The sequence below is a fragment of the Myxocyprinus asiaticus genome, chromosome 4 (genome assembly GCF_019703515.2).
Source record: "Myxocyprinus asiaticus isolate MX2 ecotype Aquarium Trade chromosome 4, UBuf_Myxa_2, whole genome shotgun sequence".
In the NCBI taxonomy this organism is placed as follows: Eukaryota; Metazoa; Chordata; class Actinopteri; order Cypriniformes; family Catostomidae; genus Myxocyprinus; species Myxocyprinus asiaticus.
Genome location: NC_059347.1, coordinates 31,720,469 through 31,744,421, shown reverse-complemented (window position 1 = coordinate 31,744,421; position 23,953 = coordinate 31,720,469). Strand labels below are relative to the sequence as shown.

Sequence of the window (23,953 nt, the reverse complement as noted above, 5' to 3'; positions counted from 1 at the left end):
TATCAAAAGAACTTTTGACAAATTATCATATGTTACAGAAATGTAAACTGTTGTAGTTTAATCTAACTTTGTCAACGTTTAATTACCTTTTCGAAATGATCCTTTAGACACGTTGAAATTGAGTCATGACGGTGGTGCGCTAACATTTTCAGTTCCACTTCAACATCTATGTCAGGATAATTCATGAATATTCATGTATGCTCTGCCCACTGGAACCAAATATCTCAGGAACTGAATATATTGTAACACAGGTTCTGTGGGGGTGCTTGAGGTAACGGACATCAAAGCACCCTCAATTGTATAACGTTTGTGCTTTAATTCAGGAACCTTGCCTGTTTAAAGTTGTTAATCACTGTAAATCTCCTTCTGATCACATCTGTGAAGGTGATCATTTATATCTCAATTCTAAAAGATAAATCTAAAATTTGTCATGTTGCTTTCAGTCACAAGACATACAAGAGCCAATGACATTTGGCATCAGACTTTTTTTTTTAGACTCTTAGACTTTTGGCCGCTACGGTGGATGGGGTGAATAAAGACTGGGTCTGTTCCTTACACAAAACTCATATGGTTTCTGAGATTACTTTTATGATCATTTTATGGTGCTTTTGAAAATTTACATTTTTGGGTGAATGATCCCTTTAAGGTGCTACTTCTATCAGACCTGTCTCTTGGTCTCTAAAAATGCGTTTTGTTGATGTAGCTTAATATTATCAGGATGATTCAGACGTGTACATTTTTTTTGTTTTTTTTTACATGATTCAAACCAGTTAATTTACTCTAAACAGAACATGCAACCGAGTACGTCATCAGGACAAGTGGTGACACCTAGTGCTAATTGTGTTGCCTTTGTCTGAGGAAGAAGAATATATGAGGCAGAGTGTGTTGTGTTTAAGCTCTTCAAATGATGCATGCATTTTTCTTAACCGTTACTGTAATTTTATACACTTCATATATAAGTGTGTATGATGATGTGAAAATATGTTTTATATGATTTATTGAAATTCTTACTTGAAATCAATATGTTGTAAAATGCAACTAACAGTTGAAGTATTATTTTGTATTCCATCAAAATATACCGTGCGTGCAGCAGTGAATGCGACGTGAAAATATGATATCAGCGGCGTGATAAACAGACTGAAAGTGAAAGGATTTTTGTACTCCGAGAGACACAGCGACGAACAGTGAGTAGAAGATGTAGTCCTTAAGCTAGAGCTAAACGTTACTGTGTTCGTCTTATATGTGTGTATGTGTTTGTGTGTGTGTGTGAGTTTTTTGTACTCTGTATGAGTCAGATGTTGTCTTGACATAAAAATGTGATAAAATATTGCTAGGTTTCATGGTGGAATGCCATGTTAACAACAAACGTCATATTTAAACTATGACTAAAAGCTTTGGCAAAACGAACTTGGTACAATATCATACGACTTTGACTGTCATTTATTATTACAATATATATATATATATATATATATATATATATATATATATATATATATATATATATATATATCTGACACCTCATGTTGCCGGTGTAGAAAAGGTGTTTTAAATGTTTCGTTTGAGAGTGAAAGTGAAAGTAATAAAGGAGGTGTTTTCAATGTCAGTAGGAGGAGGGCATTAAAGAGCAGCTCGTTAAACTACAAAAGCCAACACACATTTCTTTTCCTTATTAAAAAAGTTTTATTCCTAAAGAAATTCATTGTAGTTTTGGAATCAGGTGCAACATTCAGTATATAGGAAACATATATGATGAGGACCACTTACATAAGATGAAGACTCAGTAACCTTAGAAAAGCTATTTTATTATAGCCTATCAGAGGGTCCCCTCATGGGGGCTGCCATGTTAGAATCAGATGACCAGCCGAATACTACTCGCTTACTATCCCTAAGCAGGGATGGACGGATCGATACTAAAGTATCGATAATTCCGATACTGATGTGGTATCAAGAATATCGATCCTCACATAAAAAATATCGATTATGAAGGTTTTTTTTTTTTTTTTTCTAGACTAGTTATATTATTATTTAGATAACATGAATATGAATGCATCTCATAAGCTTCGAAGTGGAAAAAAAATAATTCTGTGAGCATGGCACCAGAACTATTTTTTCTTCCGCTCATCTTGACGCGCAGAAATGCTAAAATACACCAGCAGTCAGACAGCGCTCACCCTTTCAGTCATAGCACTCGTTCAAAGAGGGAGCAGTGCTCTCCTGAGGTAATGAGAAAAACAGCATCTGGAGTTATTCACACTAAGTAATGACAAACCTAGATGTGACGTATTATAATGGGCTTGTGTGACCATTTTTACAGGCTTATTTAAAATTTAGAGGTGTTAAAACATTGATAATGATCTTTAATCCTCATTAATAAATGATACCCTTATGAAAACTTACCATGGATTTTCTGTAGTAATATTGTATTAACCATGACTGTATTAACCACGACTGTAGTAACCATGTTTTTTTTTTTTCTTCTTCTTTTTGGCAGTAACCAAGGTTTTGATACAATTAACCATGGTTTTGCTACAGCATTACAATAGTATCCCAGTTGTAACTTGGTTTTAGTAATAGTAACCAAATAATAATATCTATGGTTAATTTTGTGGTTTAAATGTTGCTTATACTTATACATTTTTAAAAGGTAAACAAAGCAGCCTAATAATTTTCCAGTTTAGGCCCATAAATAAATAAAAAAATGTAAGTAATAATTTAAGGTACTATTTTTATCCAAAGAATTCGTAAAAATTAAATTTATTAGAGGTATCGGTATTTGTATTGATATCGGCGATACTGGCCTAAAAGTACTTGGTATCGGATCGAAAAGAAAATAAGTGGTATCGCCCATCCCTATCCCGAAGTAACTGCCCTGATACTGGACACTTTCATGGATTAAATGAATCATGGATGACTGTGCATACTGAATTTCTAATATGGGACCAGTAACTGAAAATGATTGAGTTTGAATGATTCTGCATCCATGTAAGTCCAAGTGCTGTAAGTCCAAGACAACACATAAAAATACATACAAATTAACATTAAACTGAACTGAGTAATCTTTAAATACCAAACATACTGTATTTTCGCACCAAATTTGATTTTTGATTGTAATTGATCGGGTACCTTATAAAAAGTATAAAATCAAACCAACAAGCTATAATCAAGAGTGAAATTGAATTTGTTTCAGGACAAGACTAATCAACAGTAAGATAAGAAGCACAAAAGACAGTTTGATCAAGACGAAGAACAGAAAGAGAGAAAAATGAACCAAGAACAATTACATTCAGAAGAGGAAATCATTCAAGGTGATTTTCGATTATTAAATTACTTGTTGAACTAAAGCTTTTTTTCTTTCTTTTTTTCTTTCTTTTTTGACTTCAAAGAAACCATTTTAGGGAAACCATTATCCATTACAAGTTTTTACAAGAAGTTTTATAAGTAAATCTTAGATTTAATTAGTGAATTTCTGTTTCAACAGTTCTTTACAGAAGTCCAAAAAAGTCAACAAAATGCTGTTTTAATGCTATTATTTGAAACTAATACACAGTATTCTTCACTTCTTCATTTTGAAGGAAACAACTACTTCATAATTGAAACTGGGAACTCATGCAATGCACACAAGAAGATTTTAAATTATCTCCAATATCTAAGACCTGGTTTAAAGCAGGTGCAGACAGAAGGGCAGTGTGATATGATTCTGGTTTTCTGCCCCATAGTCTCAAGGGCAGGAACTGACATGGAATCTGCACTGAATGAACTTAATAAATGTTCAGGTAACTTTGGAATTGTAACAGACAGAATTGCAAGTTGCTGGATTTTCATTAATTAAAATATAACACATTTTTGACCACTTTATTTTGCCTTTAAAACAGCATCCAAACCAGCTATTTTCATTGTGCTCCATCACACATATGACTCCAATATAATCATACCAGGCAGCAGCAGGTTTATAAACAGGAGAAATACATTAACAGTGGACTGTCTGTTCCATGAAGACATGGGGTTATTGAATTGTGACATCAATAATGAGGCATTCACCATTATTGCAAAGCATTTCAAACAACAGGTAACTTCTTAACTCAACTTTATTTTAAGTTCATTGAGATGTGTGTGAAGAAGACTAATTGTGAGAGCATATCCTTTAATGTGATATAAGTGAAAACTCAGTATGTTAACAATAACTTATACTGTAAGGTCCCATTTGCACCTTGCATTAATATACAGTATGTTTCATATCCGGATAGTATCTGGATATTCTTTAGCTGGATTGCATTGACACCTGTCATTTAATGTGGTCAAGTGCAATCCCACAGCGATCCTATAACCAAAAGCGCATGTTAATTCAAGGTGTAAATGGGGCCACATGGGGGCGTAACAGTGAAGTAGACTAATTGTGAGAGCATGTCCTTTAATGTGATATAAGTGATAACTCAGTGTGTTAACAATAACTAATACTATAAGGCCCCATTTACACCTTGCATTAACATACAGTATGCTTCATATCCGGATAGTATCTGGATATTCTTTAGCTGGATTGCATTTACACCTCTCATTTAATGTGGTCAAGTGCAATCCCACAGTGATCCTATAACCGAAAGCGCATGTTTTATATATATATATATATATATATATATATATATATATATATGGCCCCTCCAAATATGAGTCACATTAAGATTTTAAAATAATTTATTTCTATGATATTTATTTCCTGTATATATCTATCTATATATTTATGCAAAATTTGCTGGGTAGTTACATGTAATCTGGATTACGTCATCAGATTACAAAAATCATGTTCTTGTAATTATATTAAATTACATTTATAAATACTTGTAATCAGATTAAAGTTTCTTTTTATGGATAACATGATTACATATTAATCAGGCAGTAAATTGTTCATAATTTATTGATCCCTCTAATTCTTCTCATATTTTGATCCATTAAGTAATTTTCCTTAATAATTTATATAATTTCCTTAACAAGCAAAATTACAAAAATTGGTCCAAACTCATCCTACTCAATGCATGACATCAAATAAACAAGAATCAGGTCAAAAGTAATCTAAAAGCAATCAGATTAGATTTAAAAATGTAATCCAAGAGATTACAGTACTAAGATTTTTAGCCATGTAATTTGTAATCAGTACCAGATTACAATTAAAAAATTAATTTACCCAGCACTGTTTATTGATTACTTTAACGTGTTTAGTGGTAGTGCATTGAATCTTTGAGCTGCATTCTTTCTATGACACTACCAAACACCCTGTCTACACTGGACGCGTCGACACGAATGTTCTAAACCATTTATTGTGTTATTTGCAGTAGTAGAACCAGCGCGTGCTGTGCAAAATAGACCCGTTTACTGTCAAATTCACAATATACTGGGTGCTTCTCATTTCTGAAATTGTGCGTACTTGTTTCCTTTCTTTGCTTCCTTTCCTCGCTTCCTAACTCCACCCTCTTAGGAAATGAGGAAAGGATGAAGGAAAGTAAACGAGGACAGAGGAATTGAAGCAAGACATGTAAAATGAAATGTCCTTGTTCACTTGCACGTCACTTCAGAGTGCGTTTTTGCGCACCTGCAGTACCTCGGCGTGCTTGCCTTTATGTCATTGAAACTTTTATTTATTCATATATTCATAGTAAATCCAAAATAATCCAAGATGCACTGTTGAAGTAAGTGACAATTATGGTTTATTTAAACTGCAAAGGTGAAACATTAATTAAATTGTTGTGCGAGATGTGGAGGGGGAGGAGAATTTATATGTGCGTTAGGTGCTTTGACCAAAAAGCCTTCCACATAGGATGCTCCTGTTCTTCCTTCCTCAAGCGTCCTTGATAAGCTTCCTCCATTCTCGATCCATGCGGTGCATTTAGAGAGTTGGTACATCCTTAATGATGGCGGACTTTGATCAGTTTCCAGGTCACGGGTTTGAGGACAGAGGAACGAGGAAATGAGGATGCACAATTTAGAATATGAGAAGCACCCACTGATTCACGACATAGGGAGCTGATTGAGACACACCCAGGGTGTGGGCAGTAGTGAGCAGAGTTGCCATGGAAATGGTAACATGTCCTCAAACGTGATTGCAATAAATGACAGCCAGAGACAAGAGTTTTGCATTTGTCAATTTGGTCCTCTGTTGTCATTTGAGGACGTGTTCCCGTTTCCGTGGTAACTCTATACTGCCTCCTTACAGGTAAAAGTGCCAATCACCTTTTAGATACAGACATCGTCTGTCAGTCAACTCAAGAACGTGCATGCGCATTAGTTATACAAGCCAGGAAAATAAAATTTTGCATATTTGAGATAAAGAAGCGCAATTTATGATACCAGCGTTGTCAGATTTTACTGCTGATTTGAAATATGTTCTTTGATCGTAATCTTGACCAACCGTTTTGGAAATTTCAGTTCCCCATTAAAGTAGATAGGAGCTACACAATCATGACCGGAAACAGCTTCACGGGGGCATTCCAAAGATGGCTGCCAGTGGACTGACTTGCTAGAAAGACTACAGCCTTCGAAGGCAGCATTTATCAACTTTTGGATGCAGCCGTAGACATTCTATTTGTAGTCTTCTCCAAACCACATCCTGTTTTTCTCCTTCATGTTGTTTTTCTTTTTCTGTCTTTGTTTCTCAGGAGATGGAGAGTTGGGTGCTGTTTTTTATCAAGAACTGGCGAGGCATCTTGTTGGCCTCTGGCTGTCTCTTGACCATCTACATCATGCACAGAATTATATAACTAGCAAAATAAGAGCTCTGATGACTCTGCCCAACACATAGAGAAGTGGATCAAGAAAGAAAGCCAGTTCTTTTCTGCTAAAAAGCCTAAGATAACTTCAATATCAGTATTGTGTAGTGTCTCTCCTATTTACTGTGGCTCCATTTAGCTAATAATGTTGTTATTAGTAAAGCTGATTGGTTCATCATCTCTCTTTCCAGTAGGCCTATGTGTTACTCTTTACAATTCATGTTACATAATTCAAATCCAGTCTCATGAAAATTCAAATGTGGGTGTACTAACATTGTATAACATTGTATTGTAACAAAATATACATGTATCAATTACTAAGAGCAGAAAAATAGCCATGAATAGTCATAAAAATTAGATGTTATGAAATGCCAAATGTGTTTGGAATAAACAGAAAAACAGTACATATGCTGAAGTGGTTACTTTACATAAATTATGTTACTCAAAAATATCTTACTTTATGAGTAGTTGTATATAGTGAACATTTCTGCACATTCTTGAGGCCTTTTGCCCCACTATTTTATTTATTTATTTAAAAAAAAAATTTTTTTTTATCGAAACAATCTTGTTTTATCATCAATTTTCACATGAATTGTCTTGATCCATCAGTATGCTACAGACCACAAAAAAAGCCAAGGGGCCTGTTCTTCGTATGCTTATTAGAGAGTTATCTGGATTTCATTGATGACGATTTGACCCGATCCTGATTGTTACGTCCTTCGAAGAACAGCTCGGTGTTGCTGTCATGGTAACAGGTCTATAAGCTCAAACCTGATCGGGAGCGAGGTTAGATCGCACCTTTATAAACAGATGCGATACTGGAAGTCTGTCCCAGCCTCTGCATTATTCTTACGAGAACACACTTTGACACAGAGGCGATAATAAATTGAGTATAATTAAAATGTAATGAATAATTTCAAATTTAATAAAATAATAATATTGTAGGTAATAATAGGTACAGACCATTTTGCTCATTTAGAGGTAACGCGTTAGTCGTGAGGGAGTAATCAACTTCATATTTTTTCCATAAATGTTTTATTTATTTATTTATTTTTCGTGCATGAACATTAGGAATTTTTGTCTGTATTGATCTTGGTTCTTAGCGCCCTCTACAGCTCAACAAATGTAAAGAAAAACTTAATGAAAGAGCAATGTCTGCTTTTGTGCCATAACATTTTTTACATGTTAGCCAAACGAACGGCACCGGTTCGGAGCGATTTGGACGACATGGGGTGGAGAGTGACGTCACTGCTCCCGAAAAGTTTCTTGCTATATCTAAGGAAGGGAAATAGTTACAGTGTTTCTTTTAACAGCACAAACCGGCACAAACGATCACCACCGGTTTGGAGTGATTTGGACCACATGGGGTGGAAAGTGACGTAACACAGCCTTGAGTGACGCAAACACGCTTTAAGTGACGTAATTTGAAAGCGAAGAGCGCGAGATCTTGCTGTCGAGTTGATTGTCAACACTGCCGCTATCGCCATTGAGAAAGAGATCCTTATGGATTTAAAAACACGAGATGTTCTGCATGACCATGTGATTGCTTAATTTATTATACAGGAAAGGAGGACTGATTTTCACTTCGAGCAAATTGGTAAGTGCTTTTTGCATTGTTATATCAACATCAAGAGTTTTCTAAGTGTAAATTAGGCTGCTTGAGAATTCAGTGTCGGATCAAGTTTTGAAAAGTAGTGCTGCGTTCCATTCAACTCGGAAAGTCTAATTGTACAACTTCCTACTAGGAAAAGTGCAATGAAATGCATCTTTAAGTGAGAATTACAACTTGTAGGCTCGTGCAGAAATTCTCAACTCTGATTTCGTCGAGATGCAGGTGCATGATGTCACACAAACATGTCGACACTCAGGGAGATATACAAACTGATAAACATTCACTTTATTAAGTAATATCGATAAATGAGTTCGTTTCCACATTACATGATATTAAAGCTTGTTTAACAAATGCCTGCAGAAATAGGTGTATAAAACATTATAATCTCTTTTGATAATCGTACACCTGAAGCACAAATGCTAGCGCTGCAGCATTGTTTATCAGTTGGGTTGCTAGGAGACATTTCTAATGAGAGTCAAACCCCTGCTAAGCTAACAGGAGCATTGCAGTTTTGTTTCCTTAAACGTCATCGGGGAATGGAATGCATTTATGGTCAGAGATATCAAGTAGGAATATCCCACATCCAACTTGAATGGAACGCAGCATAACTGTGTACCCTGACGAAACGAAATTTATTGCAAGCAACATTTAAATCGCAAATATTATTAGATCGATTTTTCCAGGTATTATAGACCTCCTTGGTAGATTCATATGAAAAATTATGATTTTTGAAAGTCTGTTCGGGAGAAGTTCATTTCACAAAACAGTCATGCTGCAGTTAAAATTAGGCTTGCTTGAGCATTAAGTGTAATTTCAAGTTCTGGCTTTCGTGCGTGGATGTGTTTTTAAAATGTCAATTGGTATTATTAGTTAGCTGCGACATAATGTATGATACCCAAAGGCATAGGATGTCTTATTCATTGTGAAACTGTGTTTTCTTAATGGCATGAATCACACTGAAAGCCTAGACTTTTAATGCATAGCCCGCCACTCAGATTAGGTAATGATTTAATTATATGGGGTGCCAACTTCACGGAAGTCTGCACATCGACCGGGGAAGGTGAATGCTCTGACATCACGATCCACGTATATCTTCTACCTCATAACAAATATTGTCCATAACAAGCAAATTAAACATGATTGTCACTAGATTGCGAAACGCGACTATTGTATCCAGAGATCAGAGATGGTGAAACGGGCGTTTTAGCCTGTCGGTCATTGATGCTCTATGACAGTTTGAGCATACCAAGATGGCCACTCGAACACTTCCGGTGGCTTCACCTCCTGCAGGCAGTTTACCACTGCACCAGCGATCCAGTTCTAAATATATATCAGTGGTTACAATATAATATTTTTATTAAAGTTTATGATGTCATTACATTGGACTGTTTTGTCACCAACCAATCATTGCATGATTATTGTTTCAAGTATCCATACATGTGCCCTCAATCCAGATATACTAATTAGCTCCATTCATGTGTTTGAAAAACAGAATTAGTTGGAGAGGAATTAACACGATTAGAAGAACTGAAATATGCCACATCATCTTAGATAAATTAAGTGACGGATGCACAGGCCCCTGTTCTGAAGTTTACATCCCCTTGGTTCTTAAACCTTATGTTTTCTTCCGGTCATTTTGACCCAGATGACTTTTTTTTCTTACGAATATTTTTAACTTAATCCAGTTGGAATTAAATTCCTTGACTTTGTTCACCATTTTCTTTACATTTTTCCGGGTTTTCTTTCACTTTGTTACACTTGTTGTGCCTGCCATTGGAAATGAATGGATTTTACTTCAAAATACAGAAATATTAAATGTTCAAGAGTATCCTTTAGAGGAGCACATTTGTGGATGTGTGTTTGCACACACAACGTCCTCGGACATGTGTGCACGCACACACACACACACACACACTCACACACTCTCTCTCTCTCTCTCTCTCTCTCTCTCTCTAACACACACACACACAAAGTGTGTTGAGTGCCCTTTTGTGTATCGTCTTTCCATGTACTCTCTTTGATGAATTTTTCAAGATCTGCTTATCATATTATGTTGTGTTTGCAGTTTGGCCTCTGAATGAAACAAATTTGCTCATTCCATTCTACTAATTGAGACCTTTCCAACAATATACTGTATAACACATGGCTATCCTATCTTTTTTATGGTTTTACCAACTCTAAATATAATTGTTGTGATAACAAATTTGTAAATGATGAGAATGAAACAGTTCTTATTTGTCAGCAAACTAAAAAGCATTATTTAAGAAATGGTACGATGAGCTATATGCATTGTAAAGTCCCGATTCTAAGCTTTAAAATGACACCTATTTTGTTCAGATCAAGAAAGTGGTTTTTAATTTATTATGTAATTGTAGCCAAGTGGAGACATTTCATGTAATTAAACTCTAGACATAAATTGGACGTGGTCCCTTTAAAACCAGAGTTTTGCGACACCGGATTTTTGCGACATCTGTTTTCTGGCACTCTCTCGTGTTAGAAATGTGAGAACATACATTGGGCAAGAGAGCTCCCAGTTTTATTCATCGGTTGAGAAGTGTTTGGGTAAATATAACATTTTACACAAAATGCTCATAAATTACATTAAATATGTGTTCACAAGAGTCATATGTCTTATGTAATTATGTATGAGTGTTTGTTATGGATAATTTTTGAAGGATGCATATGGATTGATTTTCATTTAACCATATTTAATTTTTGTATTTCATTTCCTTTTTTATCTTATATACGGCCCCATCGACCACTGTTTTTTTTTTTTTAACAGACAGCTGTCTTGGATTCTTTGGTGAATATTTTCAACCCACTGGTTCCGCAGTGAGTGCCATCCACTGGCCTGGTATAAGCTCTGTTCAAGTAATCCTTCTATCAATAAACATATATTTTTAAAAAATATGTTCAAAAAAGTAGTACAAAACCTGTCATAATTACTGAAAAAGAAGTTGTTAAAAATATCTGATGATATATATTGTGATAATAAATGCAATATGAGATATTATATTTTATAATATCTCATTAGATGAAATATGCAATATTTGTAAACAATCTTAGTGGGCCGTCATTTTTTACCGGGAACACAAAAATGTGTTAGCACAAAACGAACACAGCACAAGGGTTAATATGGTGTGTTTCCTTCTTGAGCATCAATGAATGTTTCCACCTTTTGAAATAGTTGTGCATTATAGTTGCGGGACAGCACTTAATACATTTTGCTAGGTTTTACAACCTGGATGTCACCTCTCTCTTCCCAGGTGCTCACTGTAATGGGGCGAGATGGTCTCGACTGCCTCGTGCCACACAAGAATTTCTCAATAAAAGGACGTCTGCCTACTGACAGACCGCCCACTGGGATTTGACTGGTTGTTATTGGCAGCGACATATACTTTAAGTATAGACGGGGTGAGACCCTCATCCAAACGTTCTTGCAGAAAGTGAAGTATAGGCTGTACGGGGCATTGTACAGGGTCCTCGCCTCGAGAGGAACACCAATCAGCGAACACTCGCCATTTCAAGGTGTATAAACATCTCATCGAAGGGGCTCTGGCCTGTAATATAGTGTCGAGCACTGGTTGCGATAGCCCACCTGTGTCAGTCAGGCACCGTTCAGTGGCCAGAAATAAAATTTCCACTATTCCAGTTGTGGATGCCAAATCATGCCCCCCGCCTGCGGGGCATCCAAGAGCTCTATTAACACTGGGATCCATGGGCAGTTTGGCCTTTCCAGGGCATCTAAGTGGACGGGAGAGAATGCATACTTGCGTCCTGCTGGTCATTTGTGGACTAGGGCATCCAGACCCAGAGGAGCATGTGTCAGGGAGTACCACAGGTAACAATGAGTTGCTCCAAATGAGTCCTGTGATTTCGGCTTCCCCGAATAGATCCCTTAACATCAGAACTGTCTGAGGTTTAAGTCTCTATTCTCCTTGTATAATGCCCTGTCACAAGAGAAAATATGCATTTTTCATGTGACCCCGAATGTGCATTGCACTTATCGATTTCTTGCACCTGAGGAGAAACTGATTTGTCAGGTTCATCACAGTTGAAGACAGAAGTTTACATACACTTAGGTTTAAGTCATTAAAACTCATTTTTAAGCACTCCACAGATTTCATACTAGCAAACTATAGTTTTTTCAAGTCGTTTAGGACATCTACTTTGTGCATGACACAAGTAATTTTTCCAACAATTGTTTACAGACAGATTGTTTCACTTTTAATTGACTATATCACAATTCCAGTGGGTCAGAAGTTTACATACACTAAGTTAACTGTGCCTTTAAGCAGCTTGGAAAATTCTAGAAAATGATGCCAAACCTTTAGGCAGTTAGCCAATTTGCTTCTGATAGGCTAATTGGCTAAATGGAGTCAATTGGAGGTGTACCTGTGGATGTATTTTAAGGCCTACCTTCAAACTCAGTGCCTCTTTGCTTGACATAATGGGAAAATCAAAAGAAATCAACCAAGACCTCCACAAGTATGGTTCATCCTTGGGAGCAATTTCAAAAGGCCTGAAGGTACCACGTTCATCTGTACAAACAATAGTACGCAAGTATAAACACCATAGGACCACGCAACCATCATACTGCTCAGGAAGGAGATGCATTCTGTCTCCTAGAGATGAACGTAGTTTGGTGCAAAAAGTGCAGGTCAATCCCTGAACAACAGCAAAGGACCTTGTGAAGATGCTGGAGGAAACAGGTAGACAAGTGTCTATATCCACAGTAAAATTAGTCCTATATTGACATAACATGTAAGGCTGCTCAGCAAGGAAGAAGCCACTGCTCCAGTACCATCATAAAAAAGCCAAACTACAGTTTGCAAGTGCACATGGGGAGAAAGATCTTACTTTTTGGAGAAATGTCCTCTGGTCTGATGAAACAAAAATTGAACTGTTTGGCCATAATGACCATCATTATATTTGGAGGAAAAAGGGTGAGGCTTGCAAGCTGAAGAACACCATCCCAACTGTGAAGCATGGGGGTGGCAGCATCATGTTGTGGGGGTGCTTTGCTGCAGGAGGGACTGGTGCACTTCACAAAATAGATGGCATCATGAGGAAGGAAAATTATGTGGATATATTGAAGCAACATCTCAAGACATCAGCCAGGAAGTTAAAGCTCAGTCTCAAATGGGTCTTCCAAATGGACAATGACCCCAAGCATACCTCCAAATTTGTGGCAAAATGGCTTAAGGACAAAAAAGTCAAGGTATTGGAGTGGCCATCACAAAGCCCTGACCTCAACCTGGTAGAACATTTGTGGGCAGAACTGAAAAAGCATGTGCGAGCAAGGAGGCCTACAAACCTGACTCAGTTACACCAGTTTTGTGTGGAGGAATGGGCCACAATTCCAGCAACCTATTGTGAGAAGCTTGTGGAAGGCTACCAAAACATTTGACCCAAGTTAAACAATTTAAAGGCAATGCTACCAAATACTAACAAAGTGTATGTAAACTTCTGACCCACTGGGAATGTGATGAAAGTAAAAAATCTGAAATAAATCATTCTCTCTACTATTATTCTGATATGTCACACTCTTAAAATAAAGTAGTGATCCTAACTGACCTAAGACAGGGAATGTTTTCTATGATTAAATGTCAGGAATTGTGAAAAACTGAGTTTAAATGTATTTGCTAAAGAGTATGTAAACTTCTAACTTTAACCCTGACTGGAAAGCCATCAATGCTAGAAATACAGCAAGTAGTTCCAGAAAATGTATGTGTCAGGTCATTTGAGCATCTGTCCAGGTGCCATAGGCTGAAAATCCATTGCACAGGGCTCCCTAGCCTGTTTTCGAAGCATCCGTTATGACCAATTTGCCGCTAGATACTTGACTGTGTGCCACGCCCGTCGGATAGAACGTGGGCATTTTCCAAATGGTTAGTGCAGCTAGACCGCAGCATGATACCACAAGACGTAAGTGACCGTGTTGCCTTGAATGATGAGGCACCTTAAATCTGAGCCGGCACTGAAGAGGTCTCATTCAAAATAGCCCCAGCGGAGTGACCACTGTTGCGGAGGCCATGAGGCCCAGGGACCATTGAAAAAGCTTCAGCGGAAACATTTTTCCAAGCTTGAAAGTGTTTAAACACCAGAGAATGGAATTAACGTGTTCTTCTGTCAGGTGCACTAACATAGAGACAGAGACAAGATTCATTCCCAGGAATGAGATCTGGCGGCTGGGCATTACCACGCTCTTTGACCAGTTGACTTTGAGTCCAAAACACTCCAAATGTGCAAGTAACAGGCCTCTGTGTTTAAAAAGCTTGTTCCTCTGACATTGCTAAGAGCAACCAGTTGTCGAGGTAATTCATAACGTGAATGCTGCTCAGCCTCAGTGGAGCGAGCTCCGCATTGACACATTTCGTACTTGTGCAAGGAGCCAGAGATAAGCCGAAGGGCTGGACTTTGAACTGGTGAGCAGTCCCCTCGAAGGCGAATGTCAAGAATGGGATGTAATTCTCCGTCCTTTGTGGTGACTAGAAAATAGCGGCTATGGGCATCATCTGTTGATATCGACTCAATCGCATCTTTTGCAAAGAGACGTAATATCTTTGAATGTAGAGCCGGTGCATCCCGCACCATTATGGTGGAGGAAATAACACCTTTGGAGGCCGCCTTGCGAACAGTAACACGTATCCTTGCTTGATTGTGCATCAGCATCCTGCTCAAAATACCCAGAAGATGGTGCAACGCATCTGCGTAATGAGCCAGATGACACTGGGGCCCCTCTATATATTGCTGAGCATTGCTTGCCCTCGGGAAGTGGGCATATTGTGTGTTTATTGTTGAGGCATGAACTGGAAAAGTTCGTTTTTGTGCCCCAAGCAATTGTGTCAGGGCCTGCAGCTTTTATTGGTTCATGAAACACACTTTGCATGAAGCCAACAACATTTGAAACATAAACACAGTTTTCTTGTAGATCATGGGAACTATCTAGAAAGGCGACTGAAGCTCTGCAGGGACTCGATGGTATGATCTGGGTCCTTATGGCAGCCGGAACAATATCATCTGTGGGTTCAAGTCCATACTTCATGCCAGCGATGTCAGGAATGCTTCTCCTGATTGGCGGGAGGCCAAGTACTAGGGGGCCTTGGGACCGTGATCTTGTGCTTGGGCCAAGGACGTTGGGACCTCACCCGGGCTCCATCTCTGTTTTCCTCCATGGTGGTGCAGTGGGCGCACTGAGTTTGTGTGGCAGTTGGCCCAAAGAAGAGTGTGAGCGAGTCAGAGGTGCTGCAGAGCCCCCTCAACTCTGCAAGAGGAGCTTATAGGCCTGCGACTGCTTCTGTGCCGCCTGAAACCTTTCGGTGAAGGCACTTATGACTTCACCAAACAGCTTCTGCTGAGACACTTGGGTGTCTAGCAGCACAGATTTGTCCCTCTCACGCATCTCATTAAGCCAGAGATGGCACTCGCCAGACACCAGACAGCAGACGGCAGAATACGGAGTAACATTGGCTCAGGTAGAACTGTTCATCTAGCCAAGATTACTTGGGTGCACTGGGAGTGGGGCATTCCAGTTTGAGGTTCTTGTCTGCCCGAGAGAGCACCTTAGACAGTTCAGTTTCAGAGACTGCTGCCTGGTCTTCCTCTCCTCGGAGAGAAGTACTGGTGAGCTCTTCCAAAGAATGAGTCCAGGCCTCATCTTCAGACACCATATCGTTCTTATCCTCAAAGTGACCGGCAAGCGTAATGGAGCCCTGCGCTCCAATAGTGGGACACAGATCATTATGGGTGTTCTCCACAGCTGAAAACGCTAGAGGATGAGGCTAGGAGACACACAAGGCTTGTGCTTATGAAAATCTCCTCAAAGTCATCCAGCTCATCATCCCGCCCTTGCACGTCTCCCTCATGTGGTCCCTTGGGAGCCCCTGAAGAAGCATGGTGGGAGGGGAGGGGACTAAACTCATCCTTCAGAAAGAGGGAGAGCCGAGAGCAATGCGTTTTGAGTCTCATGCACTCACAGTGAGTGTAGACTGACACACTGAGTGCCGCCTCTGCATGGGCTTGACCCAGACCCAGGGTGGGTGGGGGGAGTGTGGTGTGTGCAGGGATCATATGGGAGAAACTACATTAAAGCACAAGTACAACCTGAGCACACAGTTTGAACCTGAAAGTTTGCAATGGCTGGAGAGATGAGCAGAAGAAGAATGAAGTGCTCACTAATCTGCAAAAGAGAATTAGAAATTGGTGAGGGTTTGAACAGTGACTTTGTAGTTCAAGGAATATTATGGGTTAATACAAGTAAACAATAAACAGAATTTGTTGCATAATGTTGATTACCACAAAAAATAATATCAGCTCATCTCTCCTCTTATTCAAAAAAAGAAAAAAAGAGAAAAAATGAAGGTTACTTACAATGGAAGTGAATGGGACAGTTTTTGGAGGGTTTAAAAGTCTGAAATGTGAAGCTTATAAAGCACTTACATTAATTCTTCTGTATATAATCACACTAGAGTCATGGTAGCAAGCATATTGTTTATGTCTTGTGGCTATACATTTAGAACAGTGAGTATTTTACATTTATTAATTTAGCAGATGCTTTTATCCAAAATGACTTACAAAATGAGGAAGATTACAACATAAGCGATTTATCTTAAGGAGACATTAGAAAAGTATGAGCCAAGACAGAGATTATAGTGTAAGGGTAGGGTTCAGATCTCATGAAAAAGTTGTGTCTTTAGCCATTTTCAGAGAGGGAGTCTGCTTCACAGATGGTGTTGGAAGATGTTGCACATGCTGGCCTGAAGGAGAGATGACAGATGCTGTCTAGACAGTTTGTTAAAGTGGAGCATAAAGTGTCTGTAGCAGTGTTTACATTCAGAAAGGAAAAGAGATTTTGCGAAGAGAGGTAGCAATAGCAGTGGAAAGGTGGGTGGGTGAGAGAGAAAGGTATGACTGTGTGAGCAAGAGACAGACACAGTGTGTCTGTCTGGAAATAATAATAAACAGAAAATGTCCAAAAAGAGGAATAAAGTGTCCAAAGGGGAAAGTGTCCAAAATAAAGGGGATCTGGTTCCCTCGCTGTGAATGGGGTATGTGTAGGCAGGAGTAGTGTCAATAGGATGGTCCAGGATGTGGGTGGGGTCCGACGGCCGCAAGTGCTCCCCTCCTTCCAGGACACAAGGGGAGGTGGCTTATCTAGCACCCTGTCTTCCCAAGGGACACTGAGTGTGAGGGGAAGGTGGCCTGACATCCATGCCCGTCGGCCACAACTCGTGCTGTTGCCCCCGGCTACACATCTTAACTAGTGCCGGGGGTCCGGGGAGCAGGTCCGGTGGCTCATCAAACTCGGCCGGCACCCTCCCCATTCTGCTCCTAGACCTGCAAAGGATGTCAGTGTGTGCACACAATGAGATAAAAGCCAGCTTCCCTAATGAGGCTCTATTAACATCAGGTGTGCCTCATCAACTGCTGCCCAAACGAGGCTCATTAATTTGCACCTCCCCTCTCTCCAGCACACTCCCATTGAGAGCCTGGCTAAAGGACGGCATTTATGATGTTCTAATAGTTTACAGAATTAGTAATAAAAACCAGTAATAAAACCAGGATTATTTTTCCACATGTATAGTTAAACTTGATATAATATAATATAAACTTGATATAATACAGAGCTTGATAGCTTATAGCAATGTAAAAAAATATATGTCTTAAAGCTATAAAAGTTACAGAATCAACTAAACTGAAATACCTGTTAGTAAATGTGAACTGTGGTGATGAATTAAGTCATTAAAATATACTGTTTAGTTTAGAGATGATCACATGTTTTCAGTTGTCGCAAAGCACAGGTAAGTCTTCCTAAGATGGCGCCAGAGATGGCTGCCTTGGTGTGGAGCTCACCAGTTCTTTTTTTGTTTTTTTTGTTTGTCCTGTGTTTAGTAATTTATTTCCGATCAGTTTTACAAGAGACGAGCTGCTGAATTTTTGGCAGCACATGCAATCTTTTACCTGTTTTTGATTATTCGGACATTCTGTTGGACATTTTAGTTGGAGGAGCAGCAGTGCTGTACAAGCGCGTTAAAAGACGCAAATGCAGGAAGCGAGCCAGGGCGCTGGTCAAGCTTCGACAGCGCGGCTTTTAAACTGCGCTGCCAAGCATCCATCTAGCGAATCTCCACACTCTTCCTAACAAAACAGACTAATTAATTTTCCTCACCTGCAAAAACAAGGACTTTGCTAATTCTGCTGCATTGTGCTTCCTGGCTGAGTGAAGCCATTCTGGACAGCACATTACATCTACCGGGCTTCCAGCTGTTCAAAGTTAACGGGGAATATGAGAGGATGTGCTGTCCTAATTTAGAGGTGCTCTTCATAAACTGTAAGCCTTTCTACTCGCCGCAGGAGTTTTTGTCATGTATTCTTGTGAGTGTTTATATTCCTCCACACGTGTGTGTGAGCACAGCGCTGCAACAGCTGGCTGATCAAATCACAGACATGGAGCAACAATACCCGGACTCACTTATTATTATTCTTGGAGATTTTAACAAGGGAAATATCACATGTGAACTACCTAAATACAGACAGCACATTACACATTACATATGCCCCACCAGAGACAGAAATAAAGTGGATCATTTCTCCACAACAATAAAGGATACATATCGCTCTGTCCCTCGAGCAGTTTTGGGACTCTCTGATCACTGTCTGGTTTAACTTCTTCTGACCTACAGGCAGAAAGTAAAATCGGCTAAACCTGTAGTAAGGACTGTAAAGAGAAGGACCAATGAAGCAGAGCTGGAACTACAAGCCTGCTTTGACTGCACTGATTGGAGTGTTTTTGAGGCTGCAGCCACAGACCTGGACGAGCTCACAGATACTGTGACATCATATATCAGTTTCTGTGAAGATATGTGCATTCCTACTAGGACTTATTTAACATACAACAATGACAAACCATGGTTTACAGCAAAACTCAGGCAGCTTCGTCAAGTCAAAGAGGATGCTTACAGAAGTGGGGATAAAATCTTGCACAACCAGACCAAAAACAGACTGACAAAGGAGATTAGAGTGGCTAAAAGAAGCTATTCTGAAAAGCTGAATAACCAGTTTTCAGCTAACGATCCTGCATCAGTGTGAAGAGGCCTGAAAGACTTTACCAACTATAGAACACCATCCCCCAACACTGTAGGTAATCAACAACTGGCTGGATGTGTTTTACTGTAGATTTGAAAAGCCAAGTCACACACACACCACACCTGCTTCAACCTTCACAGCACACAAACATTTACACCTCCTGCAACCACCCTCTTCCCCTCTCCTGCTACTCAAACTACACTTAAGATCTGTGAAGAGGATGTGTGCCGGGTCTTCCGGAAACAGAAGACAAAAAAAGCACAGGGCCCAGATGGTGTTCACCCACTTGTCTAAAAACCTGTGCTGACCAGCTGGCCCCCATCTTCACACAGATCTTCAACAGATCACTGGAGCAGTGTGAAGTTCCCTGCTGCTTGAAACGCTCCACAATCATCCAAAGAAACCCCAAATCACAGGAAGTAATGACTACAGACCTGTCACTCTGACAACTGTTGTCATGAAGTAATTTGAGAGACTGGTGTTGGCCCATCTGAAGGACATCACTGAACCCTTCCTGGATCCCCTGCAGTTTGCCTATCGTGCAAACAGGTCTGTAGATGATGCAGTCAATATGGGACTGCATTACATATTTCAACATCTAGACAGACCAGGGACTTATGCAAGGATACTATTTGTTGACTTGAGTTTGGCTTTTAACACCATCAACCCTGGTCTCCTATGGACTAAATTAACCCAGTTCTCTGTTCCTGCCTCTATCTGTCAGTGGATCACCAGCTTTCTGATGGACAGGCAGCAGCTAGTGAGAATGGGGAAATTCACCTCCAGCACATGTACAGTCAGCACTGGTGCCCCCCAGGGATGTGTGCTCTCCCCACTATTCTTCTCCCTGTACATAAATGTCTGCACTGCCAGTGCAGTTCCTGAAGTTCGCAGATGACACTACAGTCATTTGCCTCATCCAAGATGACGATTAGTCTGCATACAGAAGGAAAGTTGAACACCTGGCCGTCTGGTGCAGTCAAAACAACCTGGAGCTGAACATGCTCAAAAGAGTGGAGATGATAGTGGACTTTAGAAGGAGCACCCCAACATTAACCCCACTCACCATTCTGAACAGCACTGTGGCAGCAGTGGAGTCATTCAGGTTCCTGGGCACTACCATCTCACAGGACCTGAAGTGGGAGACCCACATAGACTCAATTTTGAAAAAGGCCCAGCAGATATTGTACTCCCTACGCCAGCTGAGGAAGTTCAACCTGCCATAGGTACTGCTGATACAGTTCTACTCAGCAGTCATTGAGACTGTGCTCTGCACTTCTATAACTGTCTGGTTTGGTTCAGCTACCAACTCAAACATCAGAAGACTTCAAAGGATAGTTCGGACTGCTGAGAGGAATATTGGTGCTCCCCTACCCACCGTGCTAGAACTGTACACATCCAGAGTGACGAAAAGGGCTGGTAAAATCACTCTTGACTCCATTCACCCAGCACACTTCCTTTTTGAACTGTTGCCCTCTGGCCGGTGCTACAGAGCACTGAGAACCAGAACAGCCAGGCACAGGAACAGTTTTTTCCCTCAGGCCATCCACCTCATGAACAGTTAAAACTGCCCCCAAATACTTTCCTTTTGTCAATACAACCATGTGCAATATTCAATCCATCCATTCCTACTTATATACATATTTAATTTATATTCTTTAACATATCCTACCTCTTCTTCAATACATCATCTGCACATAACTGTATATCTGTATATAAAATATTCAAAAAACATTATTGCTCTATTGTATATTTCTCTTTTTTTATCTGTTATATCTTATTTTTTATTTTTATTTCACTATATGTATATATGTTTAAATGTATATGTTTGTATGTATATATATATATACAACAGTTAGTTCCGGTCCTCGAATCTGATTGGACGAGAGATGTTCCATGAGCACTGATGGTCTGACACTATCAGCACTCGGATGCTTCACTGTGTGTATCAATCCGCTTGTGTTCGTGCGCTTCTAAACTAAAGTGTAAGAGCAGTGCAGTGCATATGTGTTAAGAGCTACTGTTTCTCTTTTTACATGTCTTTTTTTTTTTTTTTTTTTTTTTTGACATTACATATGTTAGACAGCAGGTGGTGGCAAAAGATAATTTTTGTGTGTAATATGAGCCAGTTAAGTGACGTGAAGTGAATCCGCGTCAGCCACTGTTTACATAAAACAGCTCTTCGTGATCGCTTAAATGAATTACTACTACACTACTAAAGCTAGGAAATAACTTTAAACGGCTTTAAATGTACAACTTCAGCATTACGGCTCATCACAGCTGAGAGACACAACAGACTGATTAATTACACAATGCGTGCTGTTTAAAATGCGGGAGGACATTGCGATTTCTATAATGATCGACTCTTGCGCACCGGCTACGGCGAAATAGGGAGAAATACCCCCGCTTGGATGCTATTTTTCCACTGAGAAAGCTGATCTTCAGAAAGCTGACAGCATCTCTGCTTGGGAGTGGCAACAGGTGATTGCACATGCTCCATCTCTCTGTCTCACACACACACACACATCCATCCTTGTTTATCCAATAACTTGTTCGAAACAGCACAAGCCATGATACTATTTCTAAAGTAAAATTTTTGAATTACTAACGGAGGCTTGGTGCATCATTTATTTTGAAACAGCAACGGCAGGTTCTCATCCGTCACGTAAGAAAGTAGTTACATGCACAAATGCATTTTTTATGACCGTACTCAGTTTTTCCAATGTTTTTTTTTAATTCACTTGTTCACTTGCTTCCTCAGCTGGCGTAGGGAGTGCTATATGGCCCTACATCAGCACTGCTGTGATTACCAACGGCACTCAGCCTGCGGCCTCGTGCCTGCGGCCGAATCACAGCAGTGCTGATGTAGGGCCATATAGCACTCTTGCTCGTATGATATTGCTTAAATATGATTGCATTCTCTTTGCACTGGAAGCTTCTATCACAATAACAATTTCCTTGTGTGTGTAAGCATACTTGGCAATAAAGCTCATTCTGATTCTGATAAGCAAGTGAAGTGAAATCAGTCTGATATTGAGTAATGTTATAGCCTAGAGTTTAAATGATTCCATTAATTCACATTTGATATGAAAACAGTTTTGGCTTGAATGTAGGTATTTAACAGATGCTTTTTATTTAAAATAGATTCACAGCATACTATAGCTGGGATATGGCTTGGAACAAACTAGGTATTGCGATTTGTTCAGGGGCACAATGTTGATGGGGATTTCTATTTATTCTAGAGCTTAGTGGGTTCCATGTAGGAAGTGATCCTATCTGGAATACACTTACATGCAGATGTCACACTCATGTAAAGTTCCAAATGTCTCAGAGCTGTCAAAGCTGCTTTTCATTTATTCCTGTGTTCTTCAGCATGATGGAAATAAAGATATTAATATTATAAAATACATAACCACATGTTGCCTGAGAAAGTGTGCCATGAGTGATAGCCCTGTTGTCACCAATAGAAGAAAATGCATATCTGGCAATGCAATTTTTTCACAATCCACCATACATTTCCCTTAAAAAATGACAAAAAAGCACCATAAAAGTATAGTGCTAAAGCCATCGTTTTCTCCTCTCCTACTGAGATTTTTTTTACTTGCCACTTTTGCACAAAGCTTGCTCTCAGAGGTTTAAGGCCAAGATTCTCTTTGAAGCATCATGGTGAAAACATCAATATTAAGGGCATTATGTGAATAAAGTGGATATGAATTTAATGTAACTGTACCAGAACTAATTCCTGCTTGAAAAGGGATTGATGATTACTGGTAAGGCTTATTCTGAAACGTATAGTCTAAAGCATTTATAAACAATGAAGAAAAAATGCGAAACACCATGAGGGTGCCGGGTTCCCTCACGCTTCGCCAGCTCAGCTGTGTTTGATTATTGTTAATAAATTCTGGTAACTTTGCCTCCGCACTTGGATCTCTGGTCTCATCCCTGACACAAAGCTTCTCTTTACCTGTAAAGGCTTTGCAAGGATTTATTTTTTACCATTATATGATACTTTGGCATATAAACTATAAAAGTGATTTTAAATAAATACTCTTTTAGGACAGGCAGGGTCTCGAAGTCCGAAGGGCAGGTGTTTTTGCGCTGATTAAGGAGTGAATAAAGTTGCTCGAAAGGCAATTGAGAAGGTTGAAATCCTCCCTCCAAGTCCCTCTTGTAAATCCATGGAGATTGTGTAAGCACTTAGACTATGTTTTTACTTTTTATTATTTTTACTTTTTAGCAAAAAAAGAAAAAAAAAAGAAAAAGGTTTTTTGAATGAAATCATCTTCACCTGTTTGTTTTGGATTTTGGTAAAGTGTCACACTGAGGAAAGGTGCAGGGAGGAAATGCTTGAATCATGGGTCAGAATTTGCCCTGAAATATATAATGAAAGCCCTTGAAAAAAGGTTAGCATGCAACTACTTCACAATTATTCATTTATTTTCTTAATATTCTGTTTTAAGACATATAAATCAGACTTGCACTCTAAGACACATGG

General features: G+C 39.3%; 1 protein-coding gene and 1 long non-coding RNA gene across 3 annotated transcripts in view; both read left to right on the top strand.

Moving 5' to 3' along the window:
- Nucleotides 1–817: 817 nt before the first annotated feature.
- Nucleotides 818–7,162, top strand: LOC127433051 (uncharacterized). Of its 2 annotated transcripts, XM_051684678.1 has the most exons (6): nt 818–880; nt 1,091–1,184; nt 3,191–3,308; nt 3,576–3,776; nt 3,876–4,069; nt 6,648–7,162. In XM_051684678.1, exons 3-6 carry the CDS (start codon nt 3,266–3,268, stop codon nt 6,747–6,749), a joined length of 540 nt encoding a protein of 179 aa, XP_051540638.1. In that variant the 5' UTR covers nt 818–880; nt 1,091–1,184; nt 3,191–3,265; the 3' UTR covers nt 6,750–7,162. The 2 variants fall into 2 exon arrangements, with proteins under 2 accessions (XP_051540638.1, XP_051540648.1); XM_051684688.1 differs by lacking the exons at nt 818–880; nt 1,091–1,184 and adding an exon at nt 1,559–2,985.
- A 1,042-nt stretch (nt 7,163–8,204) lies between these two features.
- Nucleotides 8,205–23,953, top strand: part of LOC127433113 (uncharacterized) — a 49,027-nt gene continuing 33,278 nt past the window's right edge. Inside the window, exons 1-2 of the long non-coding RNA XR_007895846.1 lie at nt 8,205–8,355; nt 11,153–11,202. This is a non-coding gene — a long non-coding RNA (uncharacterized LOC127433113). The remainder of the gene's footprint in view (nt 8,356–11,152; nt 11,203–23,953) is intronic.

Bases quoted from the DNA above. Each gene is read 5' to 3' on its own strand.
- LOC127433051 (XM_051684678.1), top strand. From the start codon at position 3,266: ATGAACCAAGAACAATTACATTCAGAAGAGGAAATCATTCAAG. The intron at 3,309-3,575 runs GTGATTTTCGAT...TTCATTTTGAAG, and splicing joins AGAAGAGGAAATCATTCAAG to GAAACAACTACTTCATAATT. The intron at 4,070-6,647 runs GTAACTTCTTAA...TTTGTTTCTCAG, and splicing joins CAAAGCATTTCAAACAACAG to GAGATGGAGAGTTGGGTGCT.